The sequence below is a fragment of the Bubalus bubalis genome, chromosome 10 (assembly GCF_019923935.1).
Source record: "Bubalus bubalis isolate 160015118507 breed Murrah chromosome 10, NDDB_SH_1, whole genome shotgun sequence".
NCBI lineage: Eukaryota > Metazoa > Chordata > Mammalia > Artiodactyla > Bovidae > Bubalus > Bubalus bubalis.
This window is the reverse complement of record NC_059166.1, coordinates 76,150,236-76,172,674: the sequence shown is the minus strand read 5'-3', so window position 1 is coordinate 76,172,674 and position 22,439 is coordinate 76,150,236. Positions and strand designations below refer to the sequence as shown.

The window sequence follows — 22,439 nt, the reverse complement described above, 5'->3', positions numbered from 1 at the left end:
TGGAGATTACTCTGAAAATGAACATTTTCTTCCTAGGAAAATGTGACATGTAGATAAAAATACTCATTTGCAATGAAAAAAAAAATTCTGTAAGTTATGCTATCTATGAAACACTATCCAATCAAGTTTTGAAGAGATCAGCATCTTTTGCAGGAAATTAACAAATTTAGCTTGCCAAATCATCTTAGACTCAATATAAAAGTCTCAAAAGAATTGATATCCATTTCCAGTGCACCAGCCCCAAGCATCCAGTATCGTGCATCAAACCTGGACTGGCAACTCGTTTCATGCATGATATTTTACATGTTTAAATGCCATTCTCCCAAATCTTCCCACCCTCTCCCTCTCTCACAGAGTCCATAAGACTGTTCTATACATCAGTGTCTCTTTTGCTGTCTCGTACACAGGGTTATTGTTACCATCTTCCTAAATTCCATATATATGCGTTAATATACTGTACTGGTGTTTTTCTTTCTGGCTTGTATAGTTGAATGATTTGAACTTGACATAGGCATTATCTCCCAGTATAAAGTTAATTAAAAACAATTCATAAATTATTTAAAATCTCTGCTAGCAATGTGACTGTCCAATTCCCCAAATAAGAAGTTGTTTTGTTTTGTTTTGTTTTTGATCTTGAAACCACACAACAGAAGAATATTTCCATAGCTTCCATATATGGTGAGATTATTTATAAAGTTAATGCCTAAGTCATCACATTACAAATACTATTGAAAATTCCTTCTGTTACTTACAAAGTATGGGGCACATAGTATTGTGTATGTAACCTGAATATTCAGGATATGATTTTACATTATCTTAAATTATGAGAGCAAGTGAGGAAGTGAGATGTATAGTTTAATATAAATTAAGTATTTATGGGATAATTGAATTAACAAGGAAAGGTGAGATTGACGGCTCTAGTGCAAATCTATGGGAAAAGTAAAAGGTAATTTGTCTTCAGCACTCAATTAAAGGAAATAACTAGAATGTGAATTGAATTTGTGGTGTAGAATTATTTGTTCTAGGTCCTAAGGAAACCAAAATCAGTATAAGAAAAATACTGGAGGACTTAGACTAGTTTGGAGCTGTATCAGTACAGGGTGGATGTTCTCATGGTGTCATGAGCTTGAAGAAAAGAGAAATCATTCAGGTTCAGTGATGTAGCATGCACTACGGAAGGGCACTTACTGCCTCCACGTGTAAAGTTATGCATCAGTGATTATGTAGATGGAGCAGGAGTGCCTTTTACCAACAGAGATGACAAACCTAGATTTACAATTTCTGCAGGTCGATAAAGATTCCATTATAATTGTTATTGTTCAATCACTAAGTTGAGTCCGACTCTTTGTGACCCCATGAACTGCAGCACACCAGGCTTCCCTGTCCTTCACTATCTCCTGGAGTTTGCTCAGACTCATTTCCATTGAGTTGATGATGCCATCCAACTATCTCATCCTCTCTTGTTCTCTTCTCCTCCTGCCCTCAATCTTTCCCAGCATCAGGGTCCTTTCCAGTGAGTTGGATCTTCACATCAGGTGGCAAAAATATTGGAGCTTCAGCTTTAGCATCAGTTCTTTCAATGAATATTCAGGACTGATTTCCTTTAGGATCAACTAGTTTGATCTCCTTGCAATCCAAGGGACTCTCAAGAGTCTTCTCCAACACCACAGTTCAAAAGCATCAATTCTCCAGCACTCAGTCCTTATGGTCCAACTCTCACATCCATACATGACTACTGGAAAAACCATAGCTTTGACTAGATGGACCTTTGTTGGCAAAGTAATGTCTCTGCTTTTTAATATGCTGTCCAGGTTTGTCATAGCTTTTCTTCTAGGGAACAAGGGTCTTTTAATTTCATGGTTGCTATTTCCATCTGCAGTGATTTTGGAGCCCAAGAAAAAAAGCCTGCCACTGTTTCCATGGTTTCCCCATCTATTTTTGCCATGAGTGATGGGACCTAATGCCATGATCTTCATTTTTTGAATGTTGAGTTTTAAACAGTTTTAAACAGCTTTTTCACTCTCCTCTTTCACCTTCATCAAGAGACTCTTTAGTTCCTCTTCACTTTCTGCTATAGGGTGGTATCCTCTGCATATCTGAGGTTATTGATAATTCTCACGACAATCTTGATTCCTGCTTGTGCTTCATCCAGCCCGGAATTTCACATGATGTACTCTGCATATAAGTTAAATAAGCAGGGGGACAATATACAGCCTTGATGTACTCCTTTCCCAATTTTGAACCAGTCCATTGTTCCATGTCTGGTTCTAACCATTGCTTCCTGACCTGCATACAGATTTCTCAGGAAACAGGTAAGTTGGTCTAGTATTCCCATCTCTTTAAGAATTTTCCACAGTTAGTTGTGATCCACATAGTCAGTGTGATTCGCATAGTCAGTGTAGCAGAAGTAGATGTTTTTCTGCAATTCTCTTGTTTTTCTCTTCAATGCAAAATGTTGGCAGTTTGATCTCTGGTTCCTCTGCCTTCTCTAAATCCAGCTACACATCTGGAAGTTCTCGGTTCATGTACTGTTTAAGCCTAGCTTGAAGGCTTTTGATCTTTAGCTTGCTAGCATGTGAAATTAGTACAATTGTGCAGTAGTTTGAACATTCTTTGGCATTGCCTTTCTTTGGAATTGGAATGAAAATTGACCTTTTCCATTGTCATACTGCATTAAAAAAAAGCCTCAACACACCCAGTTCTCCTTCCCGCAGTCCACTGCACATCCCCCCCAACTCCTTACCACCACGTTGGATAATGATATAGGGGTTGATGATATGACTAGTTATTTTCAAGAAGGAAGGGGATGAAACAAGTAGATTTTTAGATGCAGATCTTTTACACTACTCTCGGTGATCAAGAGGGAATATAGTAGACAGTGCTTAGCAAATACATTAGACATCACTCTCTTTTTCCCAAAGAACACTTCAAGGACCAGTATTCTTCAAACCCTTGTAGAGTACTGCCATACATTGCTTTATTCCTCTTATCACGGACAGCAGGGCTTTGATAATGTTTTCTTGTGCATATTTGACTAGCCTGTGGTCAGTTTGAATTATGAGTAAAAAAGATACCAAAGACAAGATCAGAGCCAAAGTCTAGTTATTTTTAATTGTGGGTCTAAATTTGAATTAAATGACAGCAATCAGGAATTTTTCATTTCTTGGTTTTAGCACCACACTAGATTTTTGTTATGCTCAGACACCAAGCCTGACTCTGCTTATCACCTTAACTACATTTCAATACCTACCTGTGTGAGTCACACATCTACACACATCTATGTCCTGATCTACCAATATATGTCATGATCTTCCAGGAATATCCAGTATGCAGAATTAAAAAACAAAGTACCTTTGAATTTATTCAAATATATGATACTAGAAGACTATTTGGGAACAGCTTATATTACTTAGAAAGTGACATGGCTTTTTTACTCAGTTTAAATATTCTGTCATGGAAATTGCTGGGGAAAAAGATCTATAGGCCTGAACTAGTAGATCTGATATCAGTGAGATGTGTCTAGACCACAGGTTGCATGTCCTATATGACACTGTATCTCAGTCATTTAGGGCAGACTGGGTATATTCGTATTATTCCAGAATAATAATTACTAGCAACTCTTTTCACCTGCTTAGTTTGGATGATAAATTATATGATCATTTAATTGGATAAATTACCCAAATCACATATGATGCTGCCTGATTGAACTTAAAATAGCACTGATACAATTCCAGGTGCTGGTTTGGGAATTTACGTACCATAAAAACTAGACTGTGATAGACCTGGGGCTGATTTAGATTGTAGGGCAAGATGTGCTTCTTGTTTAATCCTACTTATAAAGCCACAGTTGGTGTCCTGGGTGCTATCCTGAAACTGGAAAATGTCATGGTTTGGAGCTTAAGAATATTCATCAAGTTTGGTTCAAAGAAAACCAAGCTAGATAAAGGAGTACTAGCAGAAGTAGAATCTGAGTTTAGTTTAGAACAAGGCAGCAGGGAGAAAGAGGAAAGAATTTCAAAGAGAAAATCAGAAATAAATTTTATGGAACTATAATGAGTACAGCAAAATAACACTAAAATGTATGACTATTGAGACAAGTGCTATGTGACTTGAGTCTTATTAATAAAGCAATCTCTTGATATTGTGTTTTAAAGGGTAGCATGATACTGGGGCAGATCTAAAGTTTTCCAGTAGGACAGGGACAAAAGAGACCTAAAATAATTCCACTTGATCAAAATCTGATGTAAGAAAAGACAGCCATTTCAATAGAGAATGGAGAGATTATTTTTGAGTATTGCTGATGCAGTTGGTATTCATTGCAAAGAAGTAATTTATTCCTAGGGCTTCCCTGGTTGCTTAGAAGTTAATGCGTCTGCCTGCAATGCGGAAGACCTGGGTTCAATCCCTGGGTCGGGAAGACCCCTGGAGAAGGAAATGGCAACCCACTCCAATGTTCTTGCCTGGAGAATCCCATGGACGGAGGAGCCTGGCGAGCTACAGTCCACGGGGTTGCAAAGTCGTACACGACTGAGCGACACTTTGTACAACTTCAAAATATCAATTCTGGATGGTTTAGGAATCGAACAAAACAAGGCATTAAATAAGTACAGGAAGATATATTTTTATATTTTTTTGAAATACAGTTGAATCTCAAAAATTACATGCAAATTCAAGTTATAAAAAGTTTAATATATTTTATTATATTAAAATTAAATCCAATAAATAGATACCATAAAGAGATAAAAGACAAGCTGCTGCTGCTAAGTCGCTTCAGTTGTTTCCGACTCTGTGCGACCCCATAGACAAAGCCCATCAGGCTCCCCCATCCCTGGGATTCTCCAGGCAAGAACACTGGAGTGGGTTGCCATTTCCTTCTCCAATGCATGAAAGTGAAAAGTCAAAGTGAAGTCACTCAGTCATGTCCGACTTTTCGCGACCCCATGGACTGCAGCCTACCAGGCTCCTCTGTCCATGGGATTTTCCAGGCAAGAGTACTGGAGTGGGGTGCCATTGCCTTCTCCAAAAGACAAGCTACGTATGTAGAAAAGATGTCTGTAGCATATATTAGTAACTAGAGGTTAGTAGTGAAAAAAAAACTCTTAATAAAGGACAAAGAACTTGATAGAATAGTGGGTAGAAAAAAATAAGTAAAAGATATAAGCAAGTATCAAAAATAAAACAATAAAGACACAAAATGGCCTGAAAATATATCAAAATAGATTTAGTGTGTTAGTAATAATGAAAATTTTCTTAAAATCACAATAATACTGTTTTATACATATCAAATTGACCAAAAATGGAGGAAAATGTTCATTCTGGTGATGCTTATGCTATGAAACAATAGAAACTCTTACATATACTGTTGGTATGAATGTAAAACTTTGGGAAAATATGGCATTTATTTAGAGTTAAACAAGAGCACATGCTATGACCTAGCACTTTCACTTCTAAGAAAATTCTTGCACATTGCACCAGGATTCATATGCAGGAATATTCATAGCAGCATTATTTATAATAATACAAAATTGGACAGGACCCAGTGTTCATTGGCAGGGGAATGGATCCATAATATATAGAATGTGTATACAGTGGGATACACTACACAGCAGTGAAAGCAGTCAACTACAGCTACTCCTATTAGCATGACTTGTGTAAAAAGTTAAACAGCTTATTTAAGTAAACAGTGAATCAAATAGGGCAGTGACAAAAACATGAGGGGAACTCCACTCGTAGGGGCTGGGGCAAAGGTTTTGTAGAGACTACCTGGAAGCAAAGCAAAAAAATATTAATTGGCTATGACATATATCGCCTTATTTGGGAAAATTTAGTTATTTGGCTCTTACAATAATTGCTCTTGAGTACCATTTTCTTGATTCAAGAAAAATCTTGTTTACTCTGCCTTTGGTTTCTTTATGTAAACCAGTAAAGGCACTAAAGCTGTTAAAGTCTAGTAGGCCATCTCGTTAAACTATTTTAACACTGCATCTCAGCACATTTTGAAGGAAGCCAATTACAAGAATTTAAAAATATAATTCAATTTATATAAAGTTTTATCACTAAACAATATAACTCAACCTGTGTATAATGGCTTTACCTTTGTTTGGAGATAAATTCATGTAATAAAATACTACAGAAAAATAAAGAAATGATTTATACAGAAATTAGGGCAATGATATTCTGAGATAAAGAGAGAGGTATGCAAAGAGTAGTAAGACAAATAAGAGGTTTCAAAGGCTTTGGTGATATTGTATTACTTAAGCTTACCGGGGGTTGGAAAGGTATGCATTTTTCACAAGGTTTGTATCTTGGAAGAGAATTTCTGTATTATTTAAAATTGGTTACAAAAAAATTCAAGCACATTAAAGCTAAGTTTTCTCTGCTGCTTGCTTTGCTCTTAGGTGCCACATACATTTTATCCTTTAGGTAGTTTTAGTCTTGTCTGACTTCGAATACTATAAGGTATTGACCTGGCATGTCTAATATCCATTTCTTGTTCTTTAATACCTGAATTTACAGAGACTGAACGAACCAAAGAAGAGGTTGGTTCTGCCTCATCGAAAAAAGGTCAGTGCAGCTTAAAGAAAAAGATGTCATGACTATAACTTCTTTATGCTAAAGTTTCTAACTTAATGTATTGTTGAATGCTTATAGAAGAGCCTTATTTATTGATTTTACTATTTCACTGATATGGAACAAAGTCACTTTCACAAGATTTGTAGTACCTATGTTAACACGGCTTTGTCTTCAGTACTCTGATGCCAAACGTTTTTATTCTTTTAGGGTCATAAACTAGAGATAGTAATTATAGTCCAATTTTAAGTTAGTTTTTGAAAATAAATTGAAGAAATGCAACTGTGTAAACTCCACAGGATCCAATCATCTGGAAAGCATTCAAACTTAGTACACTGATTTATATGTTTAGGGTTTGAACAAACAGAACTTTGACCAGTAGAACTTCTATGAACAATGTTCACTTTATGTAAGAATAGTGTAAAATTAGAAATTACATTCCTTGGGATGCTTGCCTGGAAGGAAACATATTAGGAAGTTTGGAATTTAAGTTTTTAAATCTATTTTTCTTGTCACATCTAATCAGAAGCAACCATTATGTGAATATTGACTCTTCTTAGTTGACACTCTAAAGAATATCTTTAAGAACATTAATATATGTTAAAAATATTCAGTATGATGAGAAATTTACATATTCTCCATTCAAAATAAACTGGGGTAATTTTAAAATTTGTGATTTTGCTTTACAAATAGAAATGAAATCAATAATATATCCAGTGTCTTTGTAAGAATCTCAAGACACAGTTTAGCAACCCTATCCTCTACACACACACACACACACACACACACACACAAACACTACACACATACCCTTTCCCATATATGCCACTAAAATGATTTAACATTTTTCTTCTTAAAAGCTCTTTATTGCATATGCTCTTTAGGAAAATATGTATCAGGACTATAGGGAGATATAAAATATATATGATACATATCCACATTCCCAAGTTATATTTATACATATATATAAATGAATATGTGGATATATTGATAAATGTATATATTAGTTAATAAACTATAAATTAATATGTTAGTTATATAAATTAGTGTACAAGTTACTATACACATGTATATACTAATGAAAGACAAAAAATTAAAGGATACTTAAAGGAAATATAAACTGTACTGTAAGATAATACCTAATTACAACCAGTTGAATTATTTAATGGGTTTTCTTTTTCAAATATAATTCTAACTTATTATTCTGAATTTATAGTAGATAGAAATAAAATCTGTTTCCTAGATGGCTCTTTTCTTAGTAACCTAGTATTTGTGATGTCATTTTTGTGATAAGTGACCACGATACCTGTTTCATTGACATGTTTTACTAGGTATCAATTTGCCATAAGTGGCAGAGCCTTGAATTTATTGGAAGCCCATATTAATATATGTCATTCTTTTATGAGGTCTTATTCTAAAATCACTTTTGCTTGTCAGCATTAAGTGTAATGTGTGGGTAAAACCTGGGTGCTTCAGAATGGATAATTCCATGGTGTCAATAACAAGGCTAAGGGTCTAAATACAGATTCAGAGAAAGTCATAATCTAGGCATGGATACAGGGTACATGGATCTAGTAAGTTACTATAAGGTAAGTACATCTATATATGTTGAAGCAAGAACAGAAGGAAGGCAGAATTGTATTCAAAATCTTCAGCCATGAATGAAACCAGTGGGATGTCCAAGTAGCAGTTATATGGATTTTATCTGGAATTAGATTTCACATATTGAGCCCCGAGAAATCTTTGATTGTCAAGACAGTCTGGAGACAGAGTTGAAAGATTCGAAAACTAGTAGCTGACCCATACACAGACTCTGAATCACTTGGAGCCTAGATATTTAGGGTAGAAATATGAGCACACATAATATGGAGTTAGTCAAGTCCCATTCGAGTAAACAGACATACTGAATTAATATTGAATCTTAATTTAGTGAATTCACTGAAATATTCAACCAAGAATGATCTCTGAGTTTAGAGTAAGGCCAAACATTTTGGTTGGGATTAATTAGAACTGATTGCTAGGCTCAGAATGAAATGCAAGGAGGTAAATAACCTGTTTACGAAAATGGAATATTGGCATTATTTACTTTGCCTCTAGTTAATTAGATCTCATACCTCAATCATTAATTTAAATATGACTCTACATATTAGATTTCCTTCCAGCTATAGAAAATGAACAGAAACAAGTGTTCCTTCCAAAGCCATCATAAACATTTTGAAACTCAGGTAGGACTTAACCAGTCTGACAGGTGACAAATAACATTCAAAGGAGACTCTCCTCATTTGTCAGGTAGTTTCATTTCTCCTTATCAGTGATGATTAATCACACATGAAATATATATTGTTTCATCATATATATAGTAACCAGTCCCCAGTCTCCTTTAGGCTTTCTTTGTTTTTAAGATACTGGACTTTGTTATTCTACATTGAGGCTTGAACTAGGAACTGTGTTACAATGTTAAGTGGAAATTACTGATTTTACAATTGTTTTAAATGTTCAAAGTTAGAACAATAATTAAATATTTTAAATTAATCACAGTGTGCCAGTTTATATCTAGTATAAATTGTTTAATCTTAAGCTTGCTTTTAAGTCAAATTTTATTTGGAGATATATAGTATTAAATCATCAATATGATAATTATCTTACTGTTTTATATTTGTTTTGAAGTTTTCAAATACCTTTCACTTTCATTCAACATATATTTGTGGGTCATACACTATGTGAAAACTTAAGGAAATATTCAGATATTACTTGAGCAATTAAAATCATGAATATATGGATCTTGATTGACACCATGAGTTATTTAGGCCTCTTTTTTTTTTTTTTTTTTTTTTGCTTTCAGCTAAATGTTTTCCATATGATCATAGTTTATGTTTGAAAGCCAACAGGGTAAATAGATAAATAGAGATAAAATGCCATAGGAGTTTAAAAATTATTCTTACCTGAGGAAAAGCAAAAGATTTGCTGTAAAAGGTGACTTTTAAATTTAAGCCATAAATAACAGGTAGACTTTAGTTATATAATAATTAGTTTAAAGAGTATCTTGGGCCTAGGTAACAGAGGAAGGCAAAGCAGAGGGAAACTGCATGTCTATGAAGAGTAATAACAATCTCAAGAATACAATATGAATTAATACAACTTGTGCTAATAATGCTGTAAGGGGGCCTGATTTTAAAATTCAGCTCTATCTTATGAGCACTAGGGAGTCAATGAAGAATTGTAAGTATAGGAATGATACTCAGACTTTTGCTTTAGAAAATTAATAGATGCTTGCTCCTTGGAAGAAAAGTATGACCAACCTAGACAGCATATTAAAAAGCAGAGATATTACTTAGCCAACAAAGGTCTGTCTAGTCAAAGCTATGGTTTTTCCAGTAGTCATGTATGGACGTGAGAGTTGGACTATAAAGAAAGCTGAGCACTTAAGAATTGATGATTTTAAACTGTGGTGTTGGAGAGGACTCTTGAGAGTTCCTTGGACTCTCAAGGGATCCAACCAGTCCATCCTAAAGGAAATCAGTCCTAAATATTCATTGGAAGGACTGATGCTGAAGCTGAAACTCCAATACTTTGGCTAACTGATGTGAAGAACTGACTCATTTGAAAAGACACTGAAGCTGGGAAAGATTGAAGGTGGGAGGAGAAGGGGATGACAGAGAATGAGGTGGTTGGATGGCATCACTGACTCAATGGACATGAGTTTGAGTAAACTCTGGGATTTAGCAATGGACAGGGAGGCCTGACGTGCTGCAGTCCATGGGGTTGCAAAGAGTTGCACACAACTGAGCGACTCAACTGACCGACTGAACTTAGGCTAGTTAGGACATTTTGGCAATGATGTAGGCAATGTGCATTAGGATCTGATATTAGTCATGAAATTGGAAAGAAGGGATATTATATGAGCACTATTATAAAATAGGTTCTATGGAACTTGACATCTGTCCAACTTTACAAGGGAAAAATTCAGAAATTATCTAATAAAAAGTTTTGAAGCTGAGTACTAGAAGAATATTGGAGGAGGAAAGGGCCACCCACCCCAATATTCTTGCCTGGGAAATACCATGGAGAGAGGAGCCTGGTGGGCTACAGTCCATGGGGTCACAAAGAGTCAGACAAACTTAACTACTAAACAACAACAACTAGAAGAATATTATTTAATATAAATATGAAATGATAAAAATGAAAATGAGTAATAAAATGAGTAATAATGAGTAATAAAAATAAAAAAGAAAGATAAAAATAAGCTATTTTGTGAAAGAATACAAAATTAATTTTAGACATATTTAAAGTGCTGTGGAACATGCAAGTAACATCAAGTGAATTAAGTCAGACAAAGGCATGTATCACCCAATTTTACTCATGAGCAGAATATAAATAACAAACAGAAAACTAAAATAAATCAACAAAGAAAACAAAACATAACATGTAGATAGATCAGAGTGGTGGGAAAGGTGCAGGGGGGATGAATGTGTAAATACGATAGTAATGACTGGAAACTAAATTTTTGGTGGTGAGCATTCTGTAATGTATTCAGAAGTAGAAATATAATCTTGTACACATGAAGGTTATATAACATTATTAATCAGCGTTACCTCAATAGTATTATATAGTAAGACGTAAATACTAAAGCCACTAGCTTTAATTTGAGAAAGCATCTTTTGGTATCTTTGTAATAAAAGTGAGATTGAAGTTTGCTATAGGCTGGAACTTTGCAGGTAAATTAAACAGTGATAAAGTAAATAAAAAGAAAACAAACCTGAAACTATAGAAAACCAACCTCTACACCTCACAGTTCATTTCAGGACTGTCTGTCCATAATCAAGGCATTACTGTATAAGAATGGTAGCTACTTTGTTTCCTTAGTAGCTGGAATCTCTGAAGGTGTGCAGCACAAATCTACATTTTTCCCTAAAATAGACCCCTCCAAATGTTGATAAATATGAATGGTGTGATCCGAATGGTGTGATCACTTATCTAGAGCCAGACATCCTGGAATGTGAAGTCAAGTGGGCCCTAGGAAGCATCACTATGAACAAAGCTAATGGAAGTGATGGAATTCCAGCTAAGCTACTATCAAATCCTAAAAGATGAGGCTTTGAAAGTGCTGCACTCAATATGCCAGCAAATTTGCAAAACTCAGCGGTGGTCACTGAACTGGAAAAGATCAGTTTTCATTCCAATCCCAAAGAAAATCAATGGCAAAGAATGTTCAAGCTACCGCACAATTACACTCATTTCACATGCTAGCAAAGTAATGCTCAAAATTCTACAAGGTAGGCTTCAACAGTATGTGAACCATGAACTTCAGGATGTTCAAGCTGGATTTAAAAGACAGAGGAACCAGAGGTCAAATTGCCAACATCTGATGATGTATCATAGAAAAAGCAAGAGAGTTTTAGAAAAACATCTACTTCTGCTTTATTTACTATGCTAAAGCATATGACTGTGTGGATATCAACAAACTGTGGGGAATTCTTCAAGAGATGAGAATACCAGATCACCCTATCTGCCTCCTGAGAAACCTGTATGCAGGACAATAAGCAACAGTCAGAACCGGACATGGAAAAACGGACTGGTTCCAAATTGGGAAAGGAGTAATTCCAGGCTATATATTGTTACCCTGGTTGTTTAACTTATGTGCAGAGTACATCATGCAAAATGCTGGACTGGATGAAGTTCAAGCCTGAATCAAGATTGCCAGTAAAATGTCAATAACCTCAGATCTGCAGAGGACACCACCCTTATGGCAGAAAGTGAAAAGGAACTAAAGAGCCTCTTGATGAAAGTGAAAGAGGAGAGTGAAAAAGCTGGCTTAAAACTCAGCATTCAAAAACTAAGATCATAGCATCCAGACCCATCCCTTCATGGCAAATAGATTGAGAAACAATGGAAGCAGTGGCAGAGTTTATTTTTCTGGGCTCCAAATTCACTGCAGATAGTGACTACAGCCATGAAATTAAAAGACACTTACTCCTTGGAAGAAAAGCTATGACAAACCTGCTGCTGCTGCTAAGTCGCTTCAGTCGTGTCTGACTCCGCGCGACCCCATAGACGGCAGCCCACCAGGCTCCCCCGTCCCTGGGCTTCTCCAGGCAAGAACACTGGAGTGGGCTGCCATTTCCTTCTCCAATGCATGCAAGTGAAAAGTGAAAGTGAAGTTGCTCAGTTGTGTCCGACTCTTAGCGACCCCATGGACTGCAGCCCACCAGGCTCCTCCATCCATGGGATTTTCCAGGCAAGAGTACTGGAGTGCGGTGCCTAAATAGCATATTAAAAAGCAGAGACATCACTTTGCCAACAAAGGTCCATATGGTCAAAGCTATGGTTTTTCCAGTAGTCAAGTATGAATGTGAAAGTTGGACCATTAAGAAGGCTGAGTACTGAAGAATTGATGCTTTTGAACTGTGGTGCTGTAAGGGCTCTTGAGAGACCCTTGCACTGCAAGATCAAACCAGTCAATTCTAAAGGAAATCACTCTGGAATATTCATTGGAAGGACTGATGCTGAAGCTGAAGCTCCAATACTTTGGCCACCAGATGCAAAGAGCTGGCTCATTAGAAAAGACCCTGATGCAGGGAAGGATTGAAGGCAGGAGGTGATGGGGGTGAGAGATGATGAGATGGTTGGATGGCATCATTGATTCAATGGACATGAGTTTGAGCAAGCTCCAGGAGATGGTGAAGGACAAGGAAGCCTGTGTTCTGCAGTCCATGGAGCCACAAAGAATTAGATAGGATTTCGCAACTGAACAACAAAAAAAGTCTGATATTACATGCAGAAGACAACATGCAACCAAGTTGGTTTTATTTCTGGAATGCAATTTCAAAAATCAACATAATTAACCATAATAATATAAAGGGAAATTAAACTTTTCATAAATGATGCATTTAATGTATTTCATATTAATGTAGAAAGAAACTTCCCTATTCTGAGAATATATATACAAAAACTATTAACAAATATTATACTAAATAGAAAAAATGGAAAGATTTCTCACTGAGAATTGGATAAGACAAGGATGTCTGCTATCAGCACTTGTATTAAACATTATACTGGGTATTCCATCCCTTGTAATAAAGTGATAAAAAGAAGTAATTTGTACATAAATAAAAAAAATAAAACTATAACTTTATTCACAGGTGAAATTGTCTATTTGAAAAATTCTTTTTTAATTTTTTTTAAAATTTCTAAAGAATCTACAGAGGAACTATTATGACTGAGTGAATTTAGCAAGTTTTATATAAAACTTTTCCCTTTTTTTGCTCTAGTTAATATCATTAACTTTTTGAAAAGATCATGGTCATTTACACTGCAGACACTTTAGGTTTTCTATAATTGTTTCTTCAGAATATTTTTTAATATGTTCTTTATATCCCACGTTTGATTAAACTAAATCTTTGGCTTAACTTGATTCCATTTGAATGCTTTGGCAAGGATACTTCAGAGGTGATACTGTTGTATATCATACTGTGTGTCATTAGAAACACAGAATATCTGGATGTCCCATTATGGATGAGTGGTTCTAAGTTTCATCAGTGTGTTAAGTTGGTGACAACCACATTTTCGCTTCAAAGTTGCAGTTTTCCCAGTGCAGCTCTTGAAGGTATACTTGGGTATGATGGCAATATTCAGTTTCTCATTCATCCTTCTTCTAATAGTTGCCAATGTCCTCTGAAGAGCCTTGCTTTAATCAGTTTTTTCAGTACATTGACTTTGTCTGAACTGTATTTCTTGGATGTATAAACAGGTAAACATAATTTTACTGCTCCACCAGCAGCAGTAAAATCTCAGTAGTTCATCGGAAACAGTACCAAAGTGATACTTTTTTTTTTTTTTTTTGGTTACTTGTGATTTGGGATGACTTCATTTAATATTTAAGCAAATCTCAAGCATGACTACACTGTCCTTTGAGCTGATTAAATGATATTAAGCATGAATTTAAAGGAGCACCTAGTTGACATTTTCAAGATGCCAAGTGGTTCCAGCAGTAACCTGGAATGTAAGTCGATTAATCATAATCCTGTCAAGCAGAACTCTTCACAGAGCTTGTTTATCAAAGCAACATGTAAAAGAATAAGGTGGGAAACAGTATGTAAAAACTAGTAAGAAGAGGGGCAAGGGATTATTTTTATTTCTCTAATTCTTTAAGAGCAGACTTATAATAGTAGGTTTCTGTTGAATTATAGAGAAATGAGAAGTATTGAAAAAGCTTTAAAATAGTCTGTTTAGAAGAAATCTTTGTCATTGAATGAGTTACAAGATGCCTTTTAGTGCAGAAGCAGCATTTCCATTGGAACTTTTATTTAAACCTTATCTCTGCTTTGCAGCTGTACCTGGAAAGAAGGAAGAGAAAACAACCAAGACAGTGGAGCAAGGTAAAAAAAAATGAAGGAGGTTGACATTATCTTCTTTAGAAAGACAACAACATGAGGAGGAAAGCACTGGATTCAGACAGGCGGACGACAATAACCTTTAAATCTATTGCTCTCTATCACTGTCCTTGCGTGTTTCTCTCTGCCAGGGAGAATGTGAGGTGGCAATCTGGGTTTTTGTTCTTTTGTATAACTAAACTCTGAGTGTAAGTTCAGAACAGGAAAGCTCCACAAACTGCTTAATTACATCAAGAAAAATGCTGAAGATTGTTGGGAATAAGGAAAATTTTCAGGCCAATTGGTAGACATTTTTTCCTGTGTGATTTGTGGTTTTAACACCACCTGGCTGATCATAGTTCAAAGAACAGAGATGAAACAAGTCTGTTTATGCAAGAACAATTTCTACTGCTTGAAAAATAATATATTAAAACAAAGTGAAAAACCAGCAATACAAGTAAATTACTTGAGTCTGTATTACGACGTCAGCAATTGATTCTCCCAATAAGTCTAAAATTTCAGTGTTATAAGTCACAATGCTATAAATAATGCATTTTCTTTTTACTTATGCAGCTATATAATAAATATATCACTCTAGAATATGCTTGAGGAAAATACTACAGCATAGTAGAGTAAAAGCATTTGAGGTGATGTTGTACCTTCTGTTAGAGCTCACATTGCTAATAATTTTAATTGTTGTTCCCTCAATCCTTTGGCTTTTAATACATTATAATATTATAATATTTACTATTAATTATAATCGGTAGATGAGATTAAAACTAGCATAATTTTGTCAAGAATAAAATGAAAATAATTTCTCCTCTTAGAGACAAATTCCTAATATCAGAAATTTACGTATTTTTACACAAATATATTAAGAAAATCATTCAAACCTTCACACTTCAGATAAGTAAACTAAGTTAAGGATTGACTAATTTAAAAAATTAGTCAAGGATTGATTTCCTTGGGCTTTTCAAGATAAAAATCACATTAAATCACATTGAAAAAGTTTTCAAATTTGGTTTCTGCAGACTACCTGGACTTTTAGAGTTCGGTTGAATGTTTCTGTCAGCCTCTTTTTGAGGTGGATACATTAGTCTCTGAAATATAAAGTTGAGGTGTAGGAGCATGGATCCCATTCTCAACTTGTTGACTTTGACAAGATTCTGAGCCTAAATTTCTTCTCTAAAAAACAGGGTTTATTATACTTGACCTGCCTGTCTGACAAGGTGTGATATTCAAAATACATGTGAAAGGATATGAAAAAATGTAAACTCCTAGTTAAGTATTTAGGATTTAGGAGGCCTTTTCTCTTATGAAATCCGCTTCAGTATAAGTGAGAATCAAATCACTTTGCTTTCATTAAGCTTCATAATTTTTCTCCTCGCTAGTATAAAGGTATGGGCTGCTCATCTTATGGCATTTGCAAATTGCTTTTATAACCACAGCAAATTAAGAGAAACTGACTGGAATATAAAATGCCCACACTAATAATAATACCTAACATATAACTGATTTAAACACAGATTGTTTTATTTCTTTTTACCTTCATGTTGGTGTCAGTTTCATTAATTATATAATGTTGCCTCAGAAAGTTCAGAGAATGGAAATGGCTTTTAGAGATATGAATTTACTCCTTCAGATGATTTTATAATTCATTCTTTTACTAAATACATTTTATTTTATAAACACTTACACTCTTGGCTTATATAAAAATGAGTCTTTCAATGACTTTTTAATATTGATTTAGTAAATCATTTCAGTTTTAAATATTATAAAGCGATGGCTTCATATTTTTTAACTATACAGATCATAAAAAATAGAGTATTTGGATAACTTGAATGTTTTTGTGATGGTATATTTATGACAAATAATTTATATGAAAAATATATTTTGTGATTTTAATAAATTAAGAAATTTATGTGAGAATAAATCACTTACATTCTACAGGTTTCATCATAATATTCTAATATTTATTCCTGAGATGATGTTTGACTATTGTGTAATTCTCTTCTTTATATAGACTTTAGTTATATTTAGAAGTATAAGTAATCTGAAACTAGTTCATAATGCATTGAAGTACAATTAAATGGTTTATAAAGAGTTATTTTCATTAATTTAGATTTGAACTTACAAACTCTACTAGGGACAAACTTTTACTCATGATTCTTAATAGGTTTCAAATACATTTTTTGATCTATGTAAAATTGTGTATATTGAACCTCTGGACCTATTCTGCATTATGATTGTTAGGGAAGCATTGATTAAACTTTATGCTATGGAAAATTCATATAGTGATAGGTGAAAAAATTTTACGTTAATGTAATTCAGTAAACTGAACCTCATATTATGTAAGAATTAGAAATTTAATTAATTTAACTTTTGCAAAAGTCTAAAAGTATACCTCTAATTATCTGTAGTTCATTGAGGGATCATGTGGTTTTCAGTTGTTCTTCTCATAAGGATTGTACTTGGCTAGACCAGAATTTTGAGTGTTAAGAAAATCTTTATAAATTTCCCCACTTTAAAGATACACACATACACACACACCACAAACACCATTGGCAATTTCTCTTTGTTTAGAAAGCAGTTACCTAGAAGCATCAGGAGACACAAATATTTTCCATAGTACATGTTGCTGTCCTTATAGTGAGAGCCAAGGAATGCCAAAGATAGAACATCACAACACACTCTACTGTATGAGGATTTGTTTTTATATTTATTGTATATTATATCTGGAAAGAATACATCACATTTCATTGGTGATTTAGTCACTAAGTCATGTCCGACTCTTTGTGACCCCATGGATTGTAGTCGGTCTGGCTCTTTTATCCATGGGATTTTCCAGGCAAGAATACAGGTGTGGGTTGCCACTTTCTACCCCAGCAGAACTTCCTGACCCAGGGATTGAACCTGCAGCTCCTGCATCTCCTGCATTGGAGGCGGATTCTTTACCACTGAGCCACCAGGGAAACCACTTCAGTATAATTTCATTTTATTAAGCTTGGTTTATTTCATTTTATTAAGCTTGGTTAATTCACATTTCATTAAGCTTGGTTTATTTATTGTTTGATATTTAATTTATCATATTTAGTGTACTTTTTTCTCCTTGGTATTACTTTTCAAAATTGACCTGTCCCCCTAACTTCAATTTCCCTCTCTCTTTTTTAATCTTGCTCTCTCTCAGAAGAAAATCTTTGGTAATATTTGCTTGTTACTAGGCAGAAGATCAAAGCAGGCACTCTCAGGAAGCATTCAGTGATGTCTTACTTACCAGGGCACGGCAGGAGACCAGTCAGGACAATTAACTTTAATGATCTGAGTTGTAGATTGGAGTCCCAGCATCTCCTTGTTTCTAATTTTCTTCCTTCTAAGTGATTTCAATCTAACAGTGAGTGAAAAGGTGAAGAAAATAGTAATAAATCAAATCACTCACATATCATCTTTCTTTTTCTTTCATTCATACCTGTGCATGATATCACTTAAAGCTTTCTTTAAGAATTTGTTCTAAGGGACTCTAACAGTGCTGGCATGTAGGAAGTATTCAATAAATACTTGTGGGTTGAATAAAACATAGAGGAATTCCTGAAGAAAGGAATATTAGGTGATGCAGATTTCAATAATCTGTGTCTCTTAATACTGTACAATTATGATATTTTAGTAAATCATGTGTGATTTCTGGAGCGAAAGTTGCCAAATATCTCAGAAACCAAAATATAACTGATTAAATTATCCAACTACCCTCATTTTAAAGTAAAAACTCTAGGTGAAATTAATAATTACATCTTCTGCTGCTGCTGTGCTATGCTGTCATGTCTGACTATTTGCAGTCCCGTGGACTGTAGCCCACCAGGCTCCTCTGTCCATGGAATTATCCAGGTAAGAATACTGGAGTGGGGTGCCATTCCTCTCTCCAGGGGATCTTCCTGACCCAGGGATCGAGCCCTCTGCTCTTGGATTACCTGCATTGGTAGGGAGATTCTTAACAACTAGCACCTCCTGGGAAGCCCAACTAAATATTAATTGATCATTAATTACATCATTATTATGATTTTTGTAGAAGGTATTCTTACGTAACAAAACTGCTTGTGGTGAACCATCATATGGATAAAAATTTTTAATAAATTACATTTTAGCAATTGTACCTTCTATATTGTGAATTTTTTAAAAACTTAAAGTGAAAGAGAAAATTTAGTAATTGCCCAGTGAGGTCAATGCATAAGTGTAAACATAGCAACATTAGGCCTTATCCTTATTTTTCGTGGTTTTACATTTATAGAGCTGAATTAGCTGATCTTACACTCCTTTGAATTATTAAAAAAACTTATATTCACTGAAGTTTTCAAGTAGTATATCCCTTGTATCGGAATATGAAATCTCTAGGAGAAGGCTGGTCTAGAAAGACTTATTTCTAAGATTCTAAGTCTCAAATGTTAAGGGAAAACATACTTTATAGACTTGGAAAATTTAGTACCCCAAAATTAAGCTGAAAATGTCATTACAGAAATATTCAGTATAGTTTTCCATCCTCTTAACAATTAAAAATCACTTCAAAATCTACTTAAGTACAAACATGACAAAAATATTCATGAAAAATGATTAAATAGAATTTAAGTGCCTGTTAACCACCAAGAATAAATTTGAACACAGTAATTTTATTAAGGGTAAAATTAGAGAATGTGGATCATAAATACATCAAATGCAGTTCATTTCCTGTAATAAAAATTGTATTTTGCTTAAAATGAAATATTTCTAAATTTGTAAGTATAGTGATTTGTGTCCACTTGAGTTTTTGTCTTTCTTTGGCTTTTTTGCTGTTTTGTAAACAGTGGTATCCCACATCATTGTATTAGTGTTTTAAACTGTTGCAGAAGCAAGTGAAACCCAATTGCTATTTACATGCTTTGTGTATTTGTCACTGTCCTCAGACACTTTTCAGATTCTCTTCTATTCTTTGTAAATGAACTGGTCTATTTAGAACCTGTGATATGTATTTGTTGTAGATTGATCTCATACTTTCAAGTGAATGTTAATAATATCTAACAGTAGTGATTTCTCTGAGAGAAACTTATTTAAATAATAAATGTTTATAATTCATGATGTGTCAACATTATAAAAAAAAAAGAAACAATTTTACATTTAAGATCAATGGAGTAAAACTGAAAGTGTAGTTGAAACATATTGTATTTAATTATTTGCTTAATGTGTGTTATAAAATAACCTATTTTCACATGTGGACTAAGTCATGCTGTTGACCCTCAATAAATGTTAAATGATAATAATAACACTATTGATTCCTGTGAATTTCAAACTTTTGACATTAGTTTGTGCTTTGGTTGTTTAATATTTATTGAGCGCCCACAACAGACTAGGCGCTGGGAATGGGTGTGAGGAGTATGGAGTGGGCTTCGGAGAAAAGATGGTCTATACACAGAGCTCATGAATCATCTGTAAAAGTGAGCGTACTCTGCTTGCTTACATATTTTGTATATTTTCAACAGAATTTTTTGCAATTTTCCACTATCTAATTTGCTCACATATTTCACCATTTCTTACGCTTGTTTTAATACTTTTAGAATGTTCTCACAGTTGTTTGACCTCATGAATGGCAATTTCTTTCTCATCCCTTCTCTTTCACCATTTTTGTTGTTTAGTTGCTAAGTCATGTCTGACTCCTTGCCGCCACCTCCCCCACCCCACCCCCGCCCCATAGACTGTGGCCCACCAGGCTCCTCTGTCCATGGAATTTTCCTAGGCAAGAATACTGAAGTGGGTTACCATTTCCTACTCCAGGGAATCTTCCCAACCCTGGCACTGAACCCATGTCTCCTACTTTGGCAGGCAGATTCTTTACCACTGAGCCACCAGGGAACCTTAGGATATTCTATAGTCAAGTTTAAGTCACACAGAGAGATATAGTGTAATGTCCACATTCCAGTTTTCATTTTGCATAATTCTGCTTTTTGGCTGTGAAAATGAACCATTCCTCTGCCTAATGTGACCTAGGTGCCTATCTTTTTCATTCCTTTGCTTAAAGACTGTGGGCATTTCATGGAGAAGCACACTAAAGCTGTAAGATTATCCCAAGAATCTCTCCATGTACTTTATTACTAGGATCACCACTTTTACCACCAGCTTACCTTTCTAACTCTGGACTCAGAGGAATTAGCTGTTAGATAAGCCAAATTAAGTCACCTGACATTACCAGAACAGACAGTGTATCCAGGGATAATGTGTCCCACTCTGTCTATGGTGGCTTCCCTGGTGGCTCAGACGGTAAAGCATCTACTCACAATGCAGGAGACCAGGGTTCGACCCTTGGGTCTGGAAGACTCTGTCTATACTTTATCCCTTCCATGATTCATCAGAGTACTTTCCTAATGGAAATTGTATCCATCTTTTAGGCTCCTAAAAACAACAACAAACTTTTTACATCAAGCATATACTCTTGCTACATCTATCTTTTAATTATGGAACTTTGTCTTGATTTAAGGTCCAACAATCTTTATGTAAACTAATAGAATGTAGTTATATACCATTTCTAAAGCCCAGTCAAATCAAAGTGAAATATGAAGGAAAGTTATCATATGCTTTCTGAATTTAATTATAATGCACTTCAGATTTCTTTTGGCAATACTTAATGTAATTTAATAATTTTAAAGCAATTTAAAGTGCATATTTTTGATCATCATTTACATCTTAATATTAAGTTTATGGTTCTTTAGAAATCCCTAAATCTATAAAAGACCATTCTCATCCTCTTTACAATAAAAATTCTCTTGCAAGTCTTATTTTTACTCACAGAGAATTTTGATCACTAGCCCCAGGATTTGGCCAGTAAAAACTATTTTTAATTATTTACTATAGATATTTGAAGATTACAGTTTTGTTCTCCAGAGAGAAAAATTGACTTTTGTTTGTTCCTTTGCTATTCTGCACTCAGTACAGTTCAGTTCAGTCGCTCAGTTGTGTCCAACTCTTTGCGACACCATGAATCACAGCATGCCAGGCCTCCCTGTCCATCACCAACTCCCAGAGTTCACTCAAACTCATGTCCATTGAGTTGGTGATGCCATCCAGCCATCTCATCCTCTGTCATCCCCTTCTCCTTCTGCCCCCAATCCCTCCCAGCATCAGGGTCTTGTCCAATGAGTCAACTCTTCGCATGAGATGGCCAAAGTATTGGAGTTTCAGCTTCAGCATCAGTCCTTCCAATGAACACCCAGGACTAATCTCCTTTAGGATGGACTGGTTGGATCTCCTTGCAGTCCAAGGGACTCTCAAGAGTCTTCTCCAACACCACAGTTCAAAAGCATCAATTCTTCAGCGCTCAGCTTTCTTCACAGTCCAACTCTCTCCACTAGAGTGTATAAAGAACTGAGGAAATGCTTTGTAGTGTTTACCTTATAACATACCACAAAAATACTTCCTTACAAGCTCAAGAATATTGAGCTTCTAATTTTGTCTCTCTTTTCTATTGATATTTGCTTTCACGCCTAC

At 35.0% G+C, this 22,439-nt stretch overlaps 1 protein-coding gene across 1 annotated transcript in view; it reads left to right on the top strand.

Annotated features, from left to right (window-relative positions):
- LOC123327764 (triadin) overlaps nucleotides 1-22,439 on the top strand; it is a 101,112-nt gene that overhangs the window by 8,522 nt on the left and 70,151 nt on the right. Inside the window, exons 6-7 of the mRNA XM_044924439.2 lie at nucleotides 6,517-6,564; nucleotides 14,898-14,945. Coding sequence (XP_044780374.1) covers nucleotides 6,517-6,564; nucleotides 14,898-14,945 — 96 coding nt within the window. The remainder of the gene's footprint in view (nucleotides 1-6,516; nucleotides 6,565-14,897; nucleotides 14,946-22,439) is intronic.